Below are 22349 nucleotides of genomic sequence, written 5' to 3' on the forward strand. Positions count from 1 at the left end.
GCGGTATTTTAGTGTGTAAAGCGCTACGTTAGTTGAATTGTTGATGTGGTCCTTCATTGACATGTTTTTGTCCAGGGTGAAGCCCAGGGACTTTACAGAGTTGGACTGCGTGAGAGAAAAATTTAGGGCGCCCAAGTTCTTGAGCCAACCTTGGATTGGTAGAGGGTTGTTTACAGGGCAGAAAAGTATTACTTTAGTTTTGATGGGGTTCAACTTTAGTGGTTGTTCAGCCAAGTTTGTATTTTGTTTAGTATGGTGTTCAGATGTAGGATGTCACTGGGTGGTTGAATTTTGTAGTAGAGTTGGGTGTCATGTAGCAGAGTTGGGTGTCATTGGCATATAGGTGATATTTGGCCCCTGCTTAATTCTAGATACCAGTAATGGGTTCCATGAAGAGATTGAAAAGAGAAGGGAGAGAATTGTGCCTTGGGGTACACCATGAGGAACTAGTGTAGGTTTTGAGAGACAGTTGATTTTCATTTGTTGCAAGCGATGTTGCAGGTATGATGTGAACTGTCTTAGGACTGTGGCATTGATACCAGTGGGGTTCTTGAGTGCCTTGAGTAAGGCAGGGTGATTTACGGTATCAAAAGCCGCAGATAAGGCAAGTAGGATGAGGAGGCATGTGTCACCTTTGAATATGACACTTTACAACGCGTGTCATTACAACACATTTTTTACATAGCAAAATCCATTACAACGCATGCCGTTACAACGCAATTACTATTATAACTCCACTGAGGCGTTACCTTAGGGAATGCGTTGCAATGGATTATGCGATGTAATGACATGCGTTGGAATGGATTTTGCAATGTAAAAATGCGTTGTAATGACACGTGTTTTAACACGTGCGTTGTAAACGATGTTTCCTGTCACCTTTATCTAAGGATCTGTGAATGTCATTCGAGATATTGAGCACAGCGGTTTCTGTGCTACAGCCCTTCCTGAATCCTGATTGGAAGGTGTCATGGAGGTTGAATTCGTCTATATGTTGGCTAAGGTATAGTAGTACACACTTCTCCATTGTTTTAGCTAGGAACAGGAGGTTGGTGATAGGTCTGAGGTTACTGAGGTCATTAGGGTCTGCACCTAGTTTTTTGAGTATGGGTTTGATGGCCACGTTGGAGGGAGCTAGGTACATGGCCTGAGGAGAGAGATGTGTTGATTTTTGTCCAGAACGGGCGATGACATGGCTGAGATTTTGAACTATTGTGGATGGGAGGGGGTCAGTAGTGTGGGATGTGGGTTTCAAGTTCGCAATTATATTGGAGACTTCATTTTCTGTCATGGGTTTGAAATCAAACTAATTTGCATTGTTTTTCAATTGAAGGAGATCCTAGTTCACAGTTTCTCTTGGGGTCAATCAGACATTGGTTAAATCTGGAGGGAGGGCTACTGTGGAAGGACGCTAGACAGAGGGAGAGGTTGGGGGGGAAGTCAGATTTGTGACCTGGAGGACGATTGCTCAATTTTCTCGACTTTATCTGTGAAGAAGTTGGCAATATCTTCAAAGAGTTCATTGGTGGCTGTTATTTTGTGTGGGGAGGTAAGGGTGGTCGGCTGTTTAATGATGTTGAAGAGCTCCCTGGATCAGTTCTTAGCGCTGTCAAGTTGGTTGCAAAAGAAAGTAGCTTTTTTTTTTTAAGATGTGCTTCTTATAGGAAAGTCATGCAGTTCTTAGGAGTGACAGGTGCACTGTAGAGGGGTTCCGTTTCCATATCCTTTCTGCAGGTCTGAGTTGTCTCCTCGCACTGTTAAGAACTAAGTTGTACCAGGATTTTGATTGCATTTTTCAAGATGGTTTTAATTTGAGCAGTGCCAGTTGGTCAAGAACATCAGTCATCACTGTATTATAGGGGGCGGTGAGGTCATCAAAGGTGTGAGTGAGGGGTTGATATTGTAGTTGGGCACAGATCCTACATTCCAATTTCACTATTGGGTTTGTTTGAAGTTCCTAGTCTAGTGCATATATATATATTTGTTGGATGGGCTTGGAGTGGATCTTGATAATAAACAGTACGAGATGGTGATCTGACCAGGTCATGGGTGTGCTTTATCAAAATGAGATAAGCCTTTAATACGAGTCCGCTCGTTGCAGAGTTGTTTGAGGTCATTTATTTCAAGGACGTTTGTAAGGTTAAGGACTGTGTTGTCTTCTGCCTTGTTACAGTGTATATTGAAGTCGACCACCAGGAGGGTGGCAGATGGTGTGAAGTTTGATCGGAGTGGTGCATTTGGCAGTAAGTTCTACTCGGAGGTACTGGAAAGTTGAGTATTTTGAGGTCCTTAAGGTGGAAAGATGGATACTTTCTTCGTGGATGATTGCTAGTCAGCCACCAACTCTCCTTGGGCTGTCCCGTCTAATGATGGCATAGCCAGGTGGTGTGCGCAGGTCTAGTATGGGGGTAGAGAGTGCATTAAGCAAGGTTTCGGTGAGGAATTAGATATCAATTTCATCCTCAAGTATAGCTTCGGCAATATCTGTGGCATGTTTATCTGCCGATCTGGAGTTGAGGAGCATGCATGTTAGAGTGAAAGGACTATTGTTCGTGGTATGTTGTGTCTGAATGGTGGTGTGTTGAGCAGGCGGTCTAGGAGAGGAGATCATATGAGGGATTCGATTTGTGACCACGATTACTGGGATTGTGGATGGAGGCTTGTAGACCATTTTCTAGTTCATTGTGATGCAAGAGTTGCTAGGAGCATCAGCTTCCAGAGCGGATATGGGGCTCAGAGCTTCGTGGGGTCTGTGGGACGGGAATCGAGGACCTATGGGAGTGTCGGCTGACATTTGGAGAACCTAGAAGAGGAGACATCTTCTACATACCATAAGTGTGATAGCAGGTTAATTAGGTCAGGATCCAGAGGTCCTTTTTTCATGCTAGATGTCTTTAGCTAAGAAATCAAGTTTTTGTTCTATTCGGTTCAGGAGCTGGGTAAGTGTGTCAGGGTAGCTTCCATCTCTGAAAGTGGGAGGATAAGTGGCAGGTCTTGAGTTTGAAGAGGGTGGGTGAGCTTCGCTAAAGGAAGGCCAGTGTCATGGAGGTTGGACAGGCAGACAATTTGTGCGAGCTGAGTAGTGTCTATATTAGGAGAGAGGGTTGAGTCCGCAGGGGAATCGGTGGAAGATGGTTTTGATTTGGGGATGTCACCATCAGGCTCGGGGTGTGTGTCAGCGAGTATAGTTACTATGTATTTGTTGTTAAGGGTGGGTGCAATTGAAATCATTCTTGAGATTACTTGGCAGGGCATATGTCCATGGGGCAGCAATACATTTAGGGATTAAATGTTGGTCCTTTCCTAATCAGGTGGATTCTAACTGAACCAAGTTAGGGGGACTGCCTGTATGAACTCTGAAGCGAGCAGGTCTAATTTCCTTGATTTAAAAGTAATATATTCAGGGTTTCCAGACATAAACCTGGTGGCTCAGGAAAACCTGTCCACACTGAAGGGTTATTTGCTTGAATAAAGTCATAAACAAAGGGAGCCCGACTAGAACAAAATGAGCACAGGTTTCCTAAAATAGAGAGTCCTTAAATGGGTCTGGGAAACAAGGGCAGCTTTGTTTGAACTGCACCTCAAATTAACTATAGTGTTAGGAAGCCTTTCTACCATCGGACAGATGAGCCTTCAACTTAACTGGGGGAATAACGGGGTTCTGGCCTGAATGAAGGGAACCCAACCTGGATTCCAGACTAAGGAGATTCTTATGAATGCACAGGAAGGGGATCTATCAGTAAGAAACTGATCTGTTACAGTTTTAGTGAGGAAGTCCTTGCTAAATGTAGGAAATGGCAAGATGATGTGAAACAAGGCTCGATTTTAATTGGTGTTTGCAGCACAGGCTTTTGAGTACACCTTTTATCCCCCACACTATTGGCTCCCCTGCTCGCAAGTACCCCTGAATTCACCTTACCCATAGTATGGTAGCTCATGGCATTTCTGTAGGTAGTCCCGGTAATGTTTTTTCAGTGCCTCCGAGACATCACATGCTTCATCTTCCTGGACCTGTTTGTAAGTGGCAAGTAATCGCTGCTCATGGCTGGCTTGCTTGCCACTCCGGCTTTTAAAAGCGGTCAGGAAACTACCCATTCTCTTCTTACAAAGGTAATTCGGAAGGAATAAACCCAGCTTCTCTCTAAGAGGGGAAAAAATATTTGAAATCAACAGACAAAAATACCCAATTCAAAAATAGATTTATAAAGTCCCTTCTGTTCATTTGTTAAACAAATAACAGTGACATATAAAGAGGTGTGGTATATTTCAGATTTAGGTGAAGAGTGAAACATTGGTATACATGTACCCAGAATTATTAGAATTTATATTATATTCACCAAATTAGGAATTTATCTACTCCTATTTCATTTTTTTTTGGCAACAATAAAAAAAACTACTGATGCAAACAGGCAGCTGGTATAAAGCAGTATGTGAAAAGTCTGATATTAATACTAAAGTACATAATTTTTAAATAATGTTCCCGACGCTAGGTGAAAGATGTGCAAATTGTTTAGGACAATGGATGCAGCTGAGAGAACAACGCTACACCTCTCATCATCTCGGTTAACTTAATCAGAAGGCAGCGCCTACCAACTTTCCAAAACCATCATTCAAAATGGTGTCTCTACCAAAAGTGGAATTTGACTTTCCTGGTTTAAATACAGGAGTACTGTGTAGGATCAAGCAGATGTTCTCCTACCGTTTGTGAGAGATGGGGTTCGGGCTCTTGGGCCTTCTAATGCAAACATTCTATACAGAAACTTCCTTTCACAAACATAACTCAGAGGATTCAAAATTATGTCCTTCAAACGTGCACAGATTCATATAATACGGTGTTCGATGCGGCCCACCAGTCTCCGTCTGTTCTCAGTCCCTCAAGTCTCTCTGCTGGGACTAAGATCCTTTCTTCTAGGATCAAAGAAGTTCACATAAAAATTCAGGCTACCAGAAGACGTAGCATTTTGCCAGATAAGCCAAAGGTCAAGTGATTCAACTATGCCAAGCTAAGCTTCAATTGTAGACTGCAAGATTAGTTGCTTCGTCTTTCTGCCCTTTCACTGGATCAAGTAATGGAGATTCGCTAGTCTTCATATGATGCCTTTTCGTTCTTCCGCGTTATGGTTAATTTTGCCCTCACACACCAAAACATGCCTTACTAGCATAATCAGGCCTTTCTTGTTATTGTTGTCTAGATAGACATCATTTCAACTTTGTACCACTGTACTGGATCACTTGAATCAGTAGGCAAGCCACCGCCATCAGCACACTTTCTGTGAGCTAATGTAGGATAATGTGATTGGGGCCGGAATATTAAGCTTACATGTGGAAACCAGACACACACTACATTGAGGCGATCTGATCAGTTTCAACATGTTCAAATTTACAAATGTTGCTTTCCTTCATTTTTGCAGACTGTTTCTGTACACTTTAATCTGTGTCTCTTTGTATTGTTTCTTCAGAATGCGGTCTTAAGTTCTGTTTACCCTCAATTCCAATTTAACAGCTTCTCCTTCAACATTACTAATTTTGCATTTGATATAGCAGTTGTTTGTTATATATTCTGGAGCATTTTAATTCTTATAAATGTATTGGTAAGGTTACATGTCAAATGTTCATAATAGGACGCCCTATCTACCTTTCACTGTTTAACCACCACTTGCGAGGTAGTTATCTCAAGCCTGGGGAAATCTCATCGGATTTACCATATTCAGGAGTCTACTCTAGGCAGGTTCCCTCAAAGCCCTAGACTAAGTTAACACTCCAGAAGCATAAGTGGAGTTAATTATTTATGAGACTCGTATGTAGCGCTGGCTAGACCCGACGGTATTAGAGGACTTTACAGACATGTGAGCAGAGACCATGGCGTTAATACAAGGATTCAAGGTTGACATAGTATAACCAGAGGGAATATAAAACAGTAAAACAGTATATATGTATACCAAAAAATATCAAATAATACAGCATTAGCCATCTGAGGCATTAGTGACATAATAAACGCTGAGTTACAGTTATTATTCAGCAATAGTTATTTGAAGTTCCGTTTGAAAAAAGGTGTAGGAAGATTACAGCTGAGATCTTTAGGAAGTGAGTTCCAAATGCATGGTGAGTTACGGGTAAACTAGGATTCTGGGATTTTTTTTCCCCAGTTTGGGAGGGATGAGAAGTGAGTTGGAGCTTCTTAGTGCCCGATTTCTACCCCCTCTCAATAGTTTCCCTCCTAACCCCCGCTAAATGTCAACTGCCTCCCCACATACATAGCAAGACTTGCAGAAAGTACACCACTATTTGGGGCAATTTGGGGTACCTTTTTTTTAATAGATAGTGATAAACCAATGTTGAGCCTATCTGACTCATAAGAGCCTCCTAATAACCTGCTGCATATCCTTCATGTTTCCTCTGAAAGTCAACTAGTGACATGTTACATTATCAAGGTTTCATGGTCCTGCTTAAGACACCATTTGCCATTGAGTTTATATCAGTCTGAATTATTAGGAGGTACCTTATACAAAATGTAAGCTGCACAATTATCTATGGTTTTGGTCTTCTATTTTCTCTCCACTCGTCCTGGTCTCTCTTTTCGCTTAGTATGTATGGAATCCATTTAATAAAGCTACATGGAACATGAAGATTACGTTTTGATTATTCAATCCCAAATTCTAGGGAAAATAGTTTTCGTCCCAAGAAGGATGGACTTTAAAGGAACATTATATAAAATATTAACATACAAAATGAGTGCCACTTATTTTTTATGTGGGTTCCATGCGTTAACTACTGCATGATATTTAATGGGAAAAAAGACATTTTTGACACTAGTGTTTTTGGATAAAAAGCTATAAATAACAAAAATGAATGTGTCCTCATGTAATGCAACTGGTGCTCATGTAAAGCGCTCTGATACCCGATTCGGGTCATGTTTGCGCTACATAAAACTCTGTAAAATAAATAACGGAAAGGTCTGTGCTTTTGCTTTATAAAAAATAACAGAAATAAAATTAAGTAATACAATATAGAGATATTCTAAATTATAAACAAAACAAAAAGATACAACTTAAGTTCCATCCTATAAAGTAAACAAAAAAACACACAAAAAACAACAACACAACTACTTGCATCCTATATATATATTGCACCAAGGGAGAGCAAGAAACCTACCTTAAGGCAGAAACTGTGTGCTGCTCCTCATCAAAAGGTCCAAGCTCCAACCTACATGCCAGGCCTCCCAGCTTTTCACAGTCCTCAATGTCGCATGGATAGCGGCCTTCCAGTACATTGTATTTGGCTTCCTCGTACAGAAGTCTCAACGTTTGCTCGTCTTCAATCTGCAAAACATTAAAGATTGGAAAAGGACAGATCATTATGCGGTTATATCATATGGGTGAAGTTCAGCTCTCCCTCTAACACAGTGCAATGCTGGTTTATGTTGTACATCTGGCACCTTGTGAGCTCTGTTTATGGACTGTACACTGGGCTCTGCTGTCCCTTTTCAGACACAGTCAGGGCAGAATCGAACCAAAGTTCGATAGGGCTCTGATGTCCCTTGTCTGACAGTGCAAGTTTCCCCCATTTCAAATTAGTTAGTTGTTCTCATTTAGACTCCCCACTATACCAACGACCAATTTATTTCTTCTTCTTCCCGCAACATTAACCTCCAAGCCCAAATCTTTTATTGTGTCATAGCTACCTGAAAGGGACGTTTACCCTGCGCTTTGATGCTAAACTCAATGACGGAAGTAAAATACTTATCTGGATCCTCTAGCTCCTGCTACCCTAGCAGTCTTCCCTCTTAACATACTAACACCCTCTCACTCAGCCAAGAATTTTGCCTTGCAATTTGACTCTACACGAAGCAGTCAACCTTCAATGCTTCAACTGCTGCAGAATCCAGATGATGGACCATCCGTAAACTCTGATAGACTACACCCCTTTCAAGCTGCTAAATTCCTCCTACTCAGCCTGGTCATGAGTAAGCCAAGTCATTGCAAAAGACTCATAGTCTGTGTTGTTTAGCATTACATCTCTCCAGACAGAGCCGTCAACGTTGCAACCCAAACACCCTTCAGAAGACACGCTAATACTGAGCCCCCTCCAGCCTAGCAGCGCAGTAGACACATCCCGGGACTTTACATCATCAGGACTGGTATGCCCCAGACAGAGGACGTCTATTGCCCTTTGTTGAAAATGCTGCTGCCTGCCAAGGTGAGAGCGAGATTCATTGGGAAGAATATTAGTTCACTACAGATCCACTGGCAATTATTCCCCTCCCACGCTGCAGCCAGTAGAAGTCGGATGATATTCCATTGTCCCCAAAGGAGAGGCCATGCACAGCCAGAAGCTGCAAAGCAAGAAGTCTATATACCTCACACCCACTTATGATCCCTCATGACTCCGACTCATAAATCCATCGGAAAAAAGACAGTGGAGCAAATGCATCGAATAATCTTCATGAGAGCACAAGCCTAATCCCAATAACTAACAATAACCACTGCATGAATTGCCATTCTTGGGTTCCAGAGCAGAGTGCTTCCCAGAGTAAAGTAATGCTATGCCTCACATACACGTTATATAAATGCATTGTAACTTCAATACCAATCACCTCGAAGGCAACTGCCAACCAAACACATAGCCCTAACGTTTATTCCTGGTCTTAAGATGTGCTTGCACTTTGTCTCGAGCAGAACCCCCTCGTGATAGATCCCATCACAATCACTGAGCAACCGCATCACCCCAAGGCTCACCAGCAATAGCCATAAGGCTTACCACCTGCAGCTTCAAGACTCACCTGCAGTTCTCGCCTTTTGGGGAAAAACACATTTCTCCTGAACTGCAACGCAGGCTCATCTTGAAAAATAAAAACACATGGAAAACAGCTTCGTTTTTAAATAGTCGTAAAAAGGAATGCATGTAATAGCATGCAGCTTCAGAACCCACCATAGTACACCAAAGCATTACGTATTCATACCTGCAAATCAAAATAAAGTGTTTACGGTCAGAAAGTATACCCATCATAAATCAGATGCCTAGAGAACCCAACTTAACTTTAAAATGTTCAAATACTTTGTCAGAAGATATAGTGGCCAATACCATATCTAGGACTGTCAACAGAAATTTGAAATCCCTGTGCCAGAAAATAAAATCCCATCAGAAAATAGTAGAAATAAGAAATGATCACTGATGTTATTATATGCAAGGATGCTTTATATATAAGGGCTTCTTAAGGTGCCAGCATTGCTGCTCAAAAATACCCACTGCTCGATAAAGAAGTGCTCACAACGCCGGTCAGCGTCAGGTGGGTAAATATGCTATAGAGGTGCTCTGGATGCCAGATTTCTTGTTTATGATGATAGGGCCGATACACTTATTGCACTCAGGTTATTGATCTAACAGGTTCCGGCCAGACCATATGCCGGGGGTCCATCTTGCCTGAGCACTTCAAATACAGAATTTGTGAAACAGGAGAAGCAACATTTATAATCCATATTCTGCTTTCTTCCTATAGACAAAACAGATTTCAAAGCTAGCTATCACACTGAAGAAAATATGCACGCACACACTGTAATGCCATTCTCCACATTATCCCAGGATGTGAAGCACCTTTTACCATCCTGTTTCCACATTGCCACAATATGCAAGACACACACAACCAGGACAGTTTCCACAATTTCTCAATGAGTGAACCATGTACTATGATGGCAGTTTTACACTGCCCTAGTACTCAAAGGCCACATAGACAAGTCAAGTTCCATACTGCACTGAACAACTGCACAGTGTCATGCTGGTTTCTATACTGCTCCAGTTGAGCGATTATGTTGCAACATGCACATATAGAAATAAGGGTGCCTCATACGCCAAATACACCAATCATATACCTGGTATAGGGCACATGCCCAGGTACATCATTGACATCCTAGATGTAGGACCATGTTAGGGTCGGACTTAAATTCCCATGTGCATTCTCATATGCAAAGGAAAATCACTGTCTAGTAGCCACACTCTCACATGCCACGGTAATGCCATCATAGGTCAGGTGAAATCTCATCTATCAAGATGCTACCATCATGATGGACCAATCCTTATTTACCAGATACAACCTCACACACCCAGCTATAGCAATCTCCTCCTAGGCATAGCCTCGTGTGCAAGGCATAACACTTGATGCTAGGTGCAGGCTCATATACCCAGCCACGTCCTCATGTGGCCATGAACTGCCATCCGATGCAAGGTGAGCTCTTTATGCAATGCACACCCTCAAATCCATAGAGGCAGCTTCCCATTGAAACAAAAAAGTGTTCTGCTTGCTAAACTGCAAAAGTTTAAACTAATAGTCCTGGTTTCTCATTTTGGATTAGTTACATCAGATTTGCCGCCAATCCCTCGAGGAAGGCACAGTTCCGGAAGCATGGAAGCAGGCAGTGGTTACCCCCCTGCTTAAAAAGCCTTCACTGGACCCTACTATTCCGGCGCACTTCAGGCCCATATCCCTCCTGCCCTACCCGATAAAAATCGTGGAAAAGGTGGTCAGTAGATCCCAGTCAGGATATTTGGAAGACAACTGTCTACTGGACAAGGACCAATTTGGCTTCCGCCCAGGCCACGGAACAGAAACTGCATTGGCAACCATGTTGGACACCCTCCGAATGCGAGCCGACAATGGCAACTCCTCAGTCTTGGTGCTGTTGGACATGTCGGCCGCATTCGATACAGTTAGCCATGCAGTTCTGCTAAGTAGGCTGGAAAAACTGGGCGTGAAGGGCAAGGCCCTGAGGTGGATTCAATCCTACCTGACAGGTAGACAACAGGTGGTTACCCTAGCACCCTTTTCATCCCCCAAGTCCCCAGTCAGTCATGAAGTACCCCAGGGCTCCTCGATCAGCCCTATTCTTTTTAATCTTTATTTGCAGCCCCTGATCCCCATGATCAAATCCTATGGAATAGATCTGATAAACTACGCCGATGACACCCAACTGGTGTTCTCCCTAGAAGGAAGACAGGCGGTGACTATGGAGACCTTTCAGAACTGCATGAGCAGGGTCTCCAGGTGGCTGAAAACAAACTCCCTCCAATTTAATGAGGGTAAAACAGAGGTAGTTTACTGCTCATCAGCTAAATTGAGTCAGCAACCCTCCTACGAGATCAGGCTTGCGCCGGGAGCTGACCCTTGCATCCCAGTCAAGACCGTGCGCAATCTAGGGGTAATGTTTGATGCAGATCTCCAAATGACTTCTCAGACCAATAACACCATCAGTGTCTGCTTTGGATTGCTTAAAGCACTCAGACAGATTTTGCCCCTTCTACCTGATGAGTCTAGACCACTAGTGGTTAGGAGTGTGATCCTGGCCAGACTGGACCACTGCAACTCTCTATATCTAGGGGCCCCCTTATACATCTTACAGGGGCTCCAGAGGGTCCAGTCTATAGCAGCCAAGCTGGCACTTAAAAGACCTCACAGCTCCTCCACTACGTTGGCGCTCAGAGATTTACACTGGCTGCCAATCGGGAGAAGAGTTGCTTTTAAGTCCTTATGTATTGTGTATAGAGCCCTGCACAACACGGGACCTATTCCCCTACAGGAAAGGCTCAACTGGTATAAGCCAACCAGGCCCCTGCGTTCCTCTAGCCTGGGTTTGGCAGCAACTACCAGGATCAGGAGATCGAGGATGGGAGGCAGAGCTTTCTGCACTTCCGCATCTAGGCGGTGGAACAAGCTCCCCCAGAACATCAGGCAAATTGACACTCTGCTAGGATTCAGAAAGAGCCTGAAAACATGGCTGTTCGCCAAAGTATAATTCCCCTGATTCTATTTAATAGATCTGGCGGCTGTTTTATATGTCATGACAGCCAGTGTATTGTTGTTTCATCTGACTACTTCCTGTTTGTGCGCCAGGATACCCGTAGGGTGACAGTTGCGCGATACAAATAATAAATACAATACAATACAGACCAAAAGTGTGATCTGCGGAAAGTCAATCTTCGTGCAACTCAAACCCACACCGTAAATATTCATCATGAAAATAAACACAGAGAGCTGTACCTCTAGATGCCTTTATTAAATGTTTCCTCTTCTATTCCCCATCACATCCTGTTTTCTGAACGTAACATCTTACAACCCATGCTGTTCTTCGTAGAGCACCTCAAATTCAAAAAGACACTGCTGCCTCTGATGCCAGTTGGGCCCCGGAAACCTTTGAGTTGGATGTGGAGGGTAATCCTCTGTACGAGGAATTAAGTTACCCAATAAGAAGCCAAACAACAAAGATACTGTGCGCCGCTTCACTGCTATAGTTCCATCATCACACACTCCCACTGCTACCCACCTTGGGTGATGTCCTCCTCAGAGCACTCTGTGAACCGGAACAGCAGCTCCTGCCACTGTCGGCACACTTTGTACGGCTGGTGCTTTGGTTTTAGCTGGACCTCTGGAAAAGAAAGACAGAATGGAACAACCCTTTGGGAAATGCTTTAACTACCATAACACTACTTGGACTAGACACCAGGTGCAAGTTGTATAGTCATTGTATCAGCTCTCGGAGCTAGTTATATTTCAATAACACTTAAATCATGATTACAAGCGGGTCACATTTATGGGAAAGTGGACTAGGATGCACAGCAGAGGTGCAGAATGGTGATCACTTCATCAAAATAAGAAATAAGTGAGAGAGTCTGTGTCCGTGAGCAAGCAAGGGCGGATAGTGAGACAAACTTTCTAAGGGTGCTTTGTTATCTAATACAGTAGTAATAATATTTCTCTGCAGCACCAATCCCATCAATGCACCCATTGGAGGCATTGCATTCTGACGGCATTAAAGTTCCCAACAGATTAAAATATTTGAGTCGTAGGTGAATCATGTACACCAGTTAGTTTGCACCTTGTGGTCTTTGCTCATGGCAGGATTGTAGTGGCCAGCAAGAAATCATCAGCTGGGCTGTATAACCTCCACGGTCATTAGCATAAAGCCTAGCATGCAACTTATTTGGCTCCATTGGGTCATTCAAAAGAAATGCCTAGAGGTGATTTTGAGTGCTTGCGGCTATCAACGTATAAGGCTAGCTTCCCAATCGGCCCTTCCTCTCTTCCCCTCACCCACACACTCTTGGAAGACTACACGTTCTTCAGGTGCAATGTTAAAAAATTAAGAATTTTCCCTTTTTCAAACATTTGATGGCAGAAAAGTCATGGGTTGCGCCGTCTTTAGGATAAAGCCGAAACGGACACCACAGATAAAACATTTAGATCAAGGACTTGTGGTGCCTTCAAGGGTTCACCCAACTTCAGTGTCAGAAGATGGAGTTACACCATCAGCCCAGAGAACTCAGTGCTAAAGACAGGGCCATCACCCTCCTATATACAAATGAGGTCAAAATGATGCATTATGTTCTACCCTTCAAGCTTCTTTACTATCAAAACATATAAATAACATTACACTGACATATTACAAACAGATGAACTGTGACAATGTCTTTAAAATATATTTATTTAACTGATAATCACATTAAAATTGACCATGAAATAGATTATGAGACTTTTCCGAGCTTCCACTTTAAACTACTGAAACCAACAAAAAGTTGTCTCTCTCACTTAACCTTTGCTTTAATACAGTCTCTGGTTGTAGTAGTTAAACACTGAAACAGGGTTTAAGAAATGGTTTCTATGTTAAGAGCAAATTATGATGAATGACGCTTCTGTACTGGACATTTTGGGGTACATTATTACTTTTCTCACCATTACAGTAGGAAACCTGTTAAAACAATTGTAAAATCCAGGGCATATTGGAAATTAAAGAACAAAATGCCTGAATATTCTGCAACATTGGCACAAAAGGAATGACATTTCAAGAGAAAGACATGAATGCATATCAATAAACCCCAAAACGTTACAACATCAAGCCACACATTTAGTTTAAAAACCAATAAAGAAAGGTTTCAAAATTGCAAAAGGATTGGTGCAACAGAATATTTTGCTCAAGGCTTCGAAATGAGTTACAGAAGTCTGAATGATTACAGGGTGGATGCCTACCGAGCAATGGGGACACCAGCCAGAGTGAGAAGACATCGTGGGCGATCTCTGGAAGCTGAAGGGCTTCGCGCACAATGCTGTGCACCTCATGGGAAGTCATGGAGGTCAGACCATCCAAGGTAAGGGGCACTACGGCATCGTTGATCAGGTACACCAAGACATCGAGCGCTGCGGAGATAAAATGTGAAAGGGGGAGATATGCTTACAGAGGAAAGCCACATTGAATGTGCTGGAAGTACCACCCAGCCAAGATTTATCATAACACAAATGAACTTCTAGACTTCAAGTCAGACACACATACCACATCACAGTTCAATGTCAGTCATCGTCCATGCATACACTAAACGTAGCCTAAATTCTAAGAGCAATAAAGCTACTTCTCCTAGATTACTATTACAATCCACTGCCTTTTCAAATTATCACATTCCTCAGTGGCACTCTGTTACTAAGACTGCCTCTAAATCTATTACTGGCGTTTCCTGCACCATCCAAACCCAAGTGCCATGATTGAGACACATATCAAAACACACTTACACGCAGTAGAACGAGCCTAAGGCCAAGAGAGAGTGACAAGCTACAACCATGCCCTTAATTGCCAGCATGGACCAATTCTTCATCTCTCTCTCGCTCCCTCAAACCAAAGAAAACATGGCACAGTCTGCACTGATCCATTTTCTGGGCCGGTTTTCTGGGCCTTGCTAATTAGGGACAAAGGCTAAGTCGGAAAAAGTGTCACACTCAAAATGCAAAGTCCCAGCCAACAATGAATCTATGGCAATAGGTCACAAAGAAACACCCCAGCATGTTGTCATCTGCTAGTGGTACACTGTCAGAGGCTATTATAATTCGGTGCATGAAAATGATGCCGGGATCTACAGGGTAGGTGGCTCTTGCTAAGAAAGAGTAAGCAGCAATAGAGAGAAAGCATCACTATATCAGGATAAAGAAACAGGGCATTATACGACTCCTTACAACTAATTCCACAGCTTAGTCTGTAAGACTATTTATTTACCGCCTACGACTACAATGCCACCAATAACATTTTTAGGTTTTCAGCAATCCAGTCATGCTCTGACTACCTTCTACTGGTTCATTAGACAATATTCACTCTTAAAGACCTGCGACTAACCCGAAACGTTTAGCGTGGAAAGGCAAAGGATTGCCTTATCATGACATTCCTCTCATCAATCAGAACCTTATATGTATGCCCAAGGCCTGCCTCTCTGGGAAAAAAAACAGTCATTCAATAGGCTGAACTCAAACTACTCAGCAAGAGAGTCGTCCACTCACCCGCTTCTGAATTCCTTCCCTCCACAACCAAGGACCAACACACATCAACCACTGCCTGAACTGCTACCAATCCTCCAGACTCCTGCACTCCACCTCCCCGTCCCTCGCTCACACTCCCCGCATTCACCTAAGCAACAGTGGAGGACGCTCCTTCTCCTTCCTTTCAAAGTCCTGGAATAACTTTTCCTTGCACCTCTGAACATCACCCTCTCTCACCGAATTCAGATTAGGAACAAGACCTGGATCTTCAACTGATCCCAGCACGAACCCCGTGCCTGGATACATTTGCGGGCGAATAGTCACTCTCTACACATCCAAGTTTATTGATTGATATGGAGATATTTTTGCCTAGGAAATTACTGCCTGCACTGAAGTGGTTCATCAAAGAGAAGTGTAACTTATAGGCTGTGTCTATTAATGCATCTAGATCATGCATCTTATTAGTACTTTTCAAATATTCCATTACCAAAAATTACTATTTTTTGTTTGTACCAGATTTGTATTGAACAGCATTCTTTCGGGATGTATCAAATGTGACGGTATAGATCGTATGTACATAATTTCTAAAATAAAATGATTAAGAGCATAACACAAGGAGTAAAAAATACTAAAACAAAGAAATAGGAAACCAACATACAAAATGGAAAAGTACTGGGAAATGGTGCAAATTGTATATGTACTTAGATTCACCAAAACACTTTTCACTTTTCTTCCTCTGTGAACTTTCACGATGATCCGCCTCCCTCGCCCCCTTACCCTTCAACAGCATCCGATTTGCTGCGGAGTCTAGGGGAACAGCACAAAGAGGAAACTAGAGAAAGTAAACATGTCACTTCCATCTCAGATTACCTTCTATTCCTTCTGCAGTCTTTTTGACCACTGTAACCTGGGCCCGCAATGTTATTTGTGAAGTACCAATGGGAAATTTAAGGACAATAGCTTTTACTACCAGCTATAGCGCCCAAATAACCATTGAATCGCACCTTTTTGGTGGCATGCTCTGAATGCTCTTATAGAACGAAAAATTAGTTTTCAAGTAAAGATGGGTTACTCCACGTTTGCGAAAGCTTAGACTACATCCCTACAATGAAAGAAGTTACCTACATCTGGTCCCAATCGAAGAAACGCTGCTCCGCTGCGTCTGCTCATGAAATCCAGGAGGAAACCCTCCTTCACTCCCGTCCATCTAGAAAGGGATTATATGACTGTAAATTATGGTTGAATATTTATTACACAACACAAATCCTATATACATAAACAACATGTCAAACCACAACACTTCAGCCATACCATGTCAATTATTATTACTTTCCATGAACATGGATTTGAAAGTAGGGAAGGCAATGCTTACTTCCTAGATGCTGGAGGTGAATCACTTGGGACTCCTCAGTTCAATAACAGTTGATTCACTAGGTACCATCGTGATTACATATTCTCCTGGGCCCCATTTCTAGGTTTACAGCATTCAATACTGCCACAATGACAGTGGCCACAACACATATCCTAGGAACACTGACTATAAGAACCACTCTGAGACTCTGGTTTTGTGGTGACATTGTGACTTGCCATTAGCATCATTAAACCCGGTAAGCTTTCATTCACTGACTTAACAAGAGTTGTCAGAGTATCACCGCTTAGATAGAATCATCCAGAGACTTGCAGAGTGCCCATTCTATCATGCCCCTCAGTCTTAAGCCATCTACACTGTTACTATTACAGGCCATTCCTATCTGGGTACACTCAGACTCTACAATGGGAGAGAACATGCTACTTTAAGCCATGCTAACCAGGAAACTCTTCTGAAAGGTTAAAGGACTAGCACATAAATCTGGCCATCACCTTGACTTCTCTGCAGATAGAGTGTTAATGGTTAGGTAGCCTTCCTACCGCGTAATTAATAGATGAATCATTCTGAAAATACTTTTCACAAATTATGCTATCAAAGACAGCCTGCGAAGGAAGATAAAAATCACTAGCAGATCTTGGCATAAGACACATGAACGTATACCTTAGGTAAACATGTCTGATAAAGGTTAACAGGAAGGTGGATATCAAGTGATATCAAATTTGCCATCTACCATGACAGAACCAAAAAGGCCTTGCATTCTTTTAGCCACACAAGAATATATTATGTACTGGGAAATAATGGCTTACTGAATATCTGCTTGTGGACAAGTGTCTATCTAACTTGATTAAGGAACTCAAACGGCAGGAAAAAACAAAAATTGTTTCTAGAGTTGTAAAAAGATTAAGAATCAACAATCCATCCAATCTGCTAAAAATGTATTTCAAAATGTTAATAAACTATCTACCCCTTAGGCAGATACAGCTCCTTTATTCCTCCACCATAATTTTACGATTACCTGGTTTAATATTTCCCTGATGAAATTACTTAACGTCTAAGACTCAATTACGAACCAGGTATCTGAAACCATAATGCCCGATTTCACTGCTTCTACCCAGAGTCCACAGCCATCTCTTGTGGCATTTACACCTCTCACTATGGCAGACACCAGTGCCCTAAGCAGCCATAGGCGAGGCTCAGGCTCACCCTGAGGTTGCTTGCCTTGGACAAATACATGTATCATCTGCTCTGTTTAACACTAGCCATGGTAAATTCTATGATGACACCTTAATTTAACAGGTTACCTGTATTTCTTAATTTCTGTATGTGTTTACTCTGACACTTCGATAAAAGCATAAAACGTCTTAAACACATTTTAGTGATACAGATACAGGCTAAATAGCCCTTTTTAAAAAGCGCTTCAAACCATACACTGCTGCCATTTCTAATTATTGCAAGTAAAGCGATGTGACTATAGCTTGATGGTACTCAATGGGAAGGGTTCAGTTGGCTTGCCTAGACTCAAACCTGTGACTGGAAGATCACTGCATATCTAAGAGGAGAAAATTTGAATTACTCGGTGATCCTGCCAACTGAAACATATTCCTGTCAGACAGCCATTCTTTACTTGTCGTGGAATCAAAATTGCAGTGGCACGTGTGATGCTGTCACTATGTCCCAAATGTCAATGCCACCTGCCTCTATATTAATTGCTTACAAAGAAATTGGCTTCAGTGTGCGTTTGTGTGAGGAGGCGACTATGGTAAAAACATACAAAGGGATTTCAAGATGCAAAGAACACCAAATGCTTCAATCTGAGCTAAAAACTGGTATTTTAAACTTCACTTATCTCTGCACAGTCCTCTCCCCTTTTAAAACATAACGAACTCATAGAAATGAAACGCTGAACACGCTACTTTGTCTTCAAAATTAGCCAATACAAATCAGAAACATGAACAAACAGACGAATCTAGTCTGATATAGCTCTACAAAGTAGTGCTGGAAACACATGGCGTTAATTTACTAAATTAAATCCTGCACAAATCACATACAATTTTTAAACAGCCTGGATTTAATAGGAAATAACACCCTAGTACAAAAAGCCACACATTGTACATTTCCTGCAAACTGCTGTGGGTTCTACATCTTCTATTTCACCAACATGGTGCCAAGGCTTGACGCACTGACTTTCCACAGTTAAGCAAAACACACTAATCTGCAATAAATCTAAAATCGGACACAAACACATGCGAGAAAGCAAAGCAACTGAAAATGACCTACCTTAAGTAAAAATTCTGATAGCTTTCTATGGTCTCTCAGCGTGTCTTTGATATGGGTTCTTCGTGGTTAACCCAGGCAGAACAGTATTTTGATCGTTGGTTCTCATATACCACAACAAACGTTCTTTCTTGGTTCTCCGCCACTTATAATGAATTTAAATGAAAATTTTACATTTAATTGGGTCAGGCATATTCCGCTTTAAAACACTATCATGTGATAAATAGTACAGACCGTCCCACTTCTGGGGCGTCATAAACTTTGTTACAAGACATAATTTTACCCTTCTCACTACATGTTCTATAGTCACAAAATTTTAGTTAGATCAATGTGTATCTGGGTTTACAAAGGGATAAGCAATGAATAACCTAAATTTAACAGAACCAGTTTGAAAAAGTGAAAAGAAAGCAATGAAAACTTTGACTTCTTCAGGCTAAGTATGCAGCATGTAAAAAACGATTTACATTGACTCTTGGTTGTTACACAACGTGCATTGTAATTACTTAACTGAACAGTACTCAACGTCAAAGGAGTGACAATCTGAGATGATCTTGTGGAGATTTACACCAGAGTTAATAACACAGACCTCTGCTGCACGTTTCATCATACTGAGTTAATTGTGTGGTAAGACCAAGCCTCCCACCAAAAACGCAGGCCTTCATTAAAACAGGCTGTTATTTTGGTGAGGTAATACCAGTCCCTGTAAATATGGATACTAGTGGTATTATCATCTGCGGTCTAACTGCACCACTCTGACTATGGCACCTTGGAATGCAGACAGAAGAAAAAACATTGCTTGTTTTCCTCTGTGAAACTTGGAGTGTTGCAATCATCCCCTACAGAAACTCCACTTTGCAAACATCGTGTGGGGGCTGGGGGCGCATTCATGAATATACCTGTTGCGGTACCATTCAGACCGTAACTCATCTGTGGCAGAAGTGGGATGACAGGCCTTTACGCAATGGCGTGGTCACCGTTGGACGCAGAAAAAGAGTGAAAGGTGAACTGGCACACACCCTTTCCTGAAGATAAACACACAACACCTAATGAACCTCCTACAATCTTTATTTATGGCAGTGGGTTCCAGGTGGGGGAAATGTGCTGACATATGTAACAACTTGAGTCAGACAAAAAGAAAAGTACACTAGTGTTTTTTCACCAACTCCGTGAAACCTGGCAGCTGAGAAACACACTGCCCGGCGAGCTAGGCTGCTTCAGTGCTTAGTGAACGAGGATATATACAGTTTGGATGGTGGATGCAGTTTGGACAGCGTTAGTAGGCGAGGAGCCGTTTCAGTCGGCATAAATGTAGCATATATAAGTCTGTCGGGTTCCGATTGCCCCTCTTGAACGAGGTTGTACAGAACTGTTTGAGGGCTCTAGAACCTGTACTAGATAGCTAACACCTGCCATGAATCAAGACACTAGTGATGTTGGTTAGACCAAAATGCTATAGCTAATTTCGCCATTGTTTGGAAGAGAGGCATTATATCGCAGGGTCAAGGGCATTACATACAATACACTCCGAGTTGACGGCTCCATTTAAATTTGGAAAGCTGAAGAAACCTTTGTAGCCAATATGTATCGGTGGCATACAACGCAGCTAGATAAGCGAGATATATCATTGAGCTAAACGTCTAGGGAGGGAGAGGTGTGGGTGCTTCAGCAGCACCTGCCACTAAGCACTGCAGTTGGTCATCCTGTTTCTAAGGAGTGTCTTTGAGGCAGTAGCAACAACCAGAAGTTGCGTCAGACCAAAGTCCCTTCACCCAAAACATCTCCCACTGGAGACAAAGCAGGCAGCAGGAGGGGGCAATCTCTACAGTGTAGGAAAGGGGGGGGGGGAGCATGAGAGGACAAGCTCTATAGTGTAGGGTGGCCAGAATTGTAAAGCCAAAATTAGGGACATTATACAGAAATAGAAGGTCTAATGTATTGCTTCAAACGAGCGCACATAATGACGGAGCCCCTCAGCAGAGAATTTCTGAAGAGGCAGTAAAAACATAAATAAAACGCAATTTTTAGAGATTGTTAATTAAAATGCTTTCTTATGATAGCTGCTAACTATCCCTGCTTTGTAACACATACAAATACACCTCGCTCCGTTTTCTTTCGAGCCTCTTTAAAATCGAGAACATGAGCTAAATTTCCCTAAATCTGCTGGGGCAGCTGTTGAAAAGCCGGTACGCCTGGTCACCCTACTATAGTATGGGGAAAGGGGGCTGCAGGAGGGGATAATCCCTAGTGTGGGAAAGAGGGAGCAGTAGGAAGGGACAATCCCCCTAGTTGTGGAAAGTAGGCAGCAGACCGGATAGGTGAGACAGTCCCTCTGACAGACAGCCCGGGGAGGACGGCGACCTACACCCTCCACGCACAGATGTTCTGAAGGCAACAAGGTGTGGGGAGACCCCGAGCTGGAAAGAACCAAGCTAGGACTCGTAGTCAAGTGTCTGTATTCTGGAGGGAGCCCGAACCCCCTTGAACAACCCCCGCACAAAGACAAATAGCCGGGTACGAGGCCACAAGTTGTTTTATTACACAGCTCGGCGTCAACGGCATAAACCGGACAAAGACCGAATCCCAACGGTCGCCCCGGAACACTCCCATCCACAACATTCCGAGGCGCGAGACCCGCAGCTTCCGCATGCGGTACGGGCCGGGTGGCTCTCGGTTGACAGGGCGCGCAGCCGTTAAACTCCGGGACGGAGAGCCTCGCTGAGGCGTCCACTCACCAGCACGGGTCCTCTTCGCTGTCACCGGTGCCTCCCGCTGGCCTCGGGCCCTGGCTCGCTCCGACAGACACACAGCAGCCCCGGGGGCACGGGTTTCAACACAGCACACTCTGTCACTCGGCAAAGAGTCAGCATCTCGCTGAAGCCCGCCCACTGGTGGAAAAAGTTGCCAGGTCTGCATCAAGAAACAAGCGCAACTCCCCGTGAAAAGGAGCCAAGAGCAAGAGCTACCAAAACAAGCCCATTATAATCAAGAAAGTATAGGTGAAAACTCATATGCTGAAGATACAGCCCTGACTAAATCAGTTTGCCTATTCCTGACATTTCCATATCTTAGTTTAGGAGTGACATTTTCTAAGCAAACTGCCAGTTTAGTGGTCATGCTGTACATCAGTGCGGATGATTTGTAGTGTGGATCAAACTTTTTTTTTTAAACAATATGATGCAGCCGGGGTGTAGTAAGTACGTTTTTCTGCTTCTTTAAGAAGTTTGTTCTGTAGTGGAATTCTATCTTTGTCATGTTAGTAGAGTTCGTTTTGTAGCAGTTAATACTGGCTTAGGTTCCTGTCAGTCGCTCATCCTGTGAGCTATATATATATATATATTACCTACTGGCGGTCGCCAGTAGGTATATATAGTTAGGATTTTTTCTCTATGGGATTTTTGAAAATTCTATGTCTAATAACTTTGGAGTTTG

General features: G+C 42.8%; 1 protein-coding gene across 2 annotated transcripts in view; it reads right to left on the reverse strand.

Annotated features, from left to right (window-relative positions):
* Window positions 1-21845, reverse strand: part of FRMD8 (FERM domain containing 8) — a 65626-nt gene extending 43781 nt beyond the window's left edge. Inside the window, exons 1-8 of one of the 2 annotated variants that reach the window (XM_078671079.1) lie at window positions 21653-21845; window positions 18924-19065; window positions 16403-16484; window positions 14009-14176; window positions 12309-12410; window positions 8777-8835; window positions 7150-7316; window positions 3917-4138 (exon numbers count right to left, since the gene is read on the reverse strand). In XM_078671079.1, coding sequence (XP_078527205.1) covers window positions 3917-4138; window positions 7150-7316; window positions 8777-8835; window positions 12309-12410; window positions 14009-14176; window positions 16403-16484 — 800 coding nt within the window. In that variant the 5' untranslated portion in view covers window positions 18924-19065; window positions 21653-21845. Of the gene's footprint in view, window positions 1-3916; window positions 4139-7149; window positions 7317-8776; window positions 8836-12308; window positions 12411-14008; window positions 14177-16402; window positions 16485-18923; window positions 19066-21458; window positions 21565-21652 lie in introns of those variants that run through there. The other variant, XM_078671080.1, reaches the window with a different exon arrangement.
* Between the last annotated feature and the right edge of the window lie 504 nt (window positions 21846-22349).

Source organism: Lissotriton helveticus, chromosome 12, assembly GCF_964261635.1.
Source record: "Lissotriton helveticus chromosome 12, aLisHel1.1, whole genome shotgun sequence".
In the NCBI taxonomy this organism is placed as follows: Eukaryota; Metazoa; Chordata; class Amphibia; order Caudata; family Salamandridae; genus Lissotriton; species Lissotriton helveticus.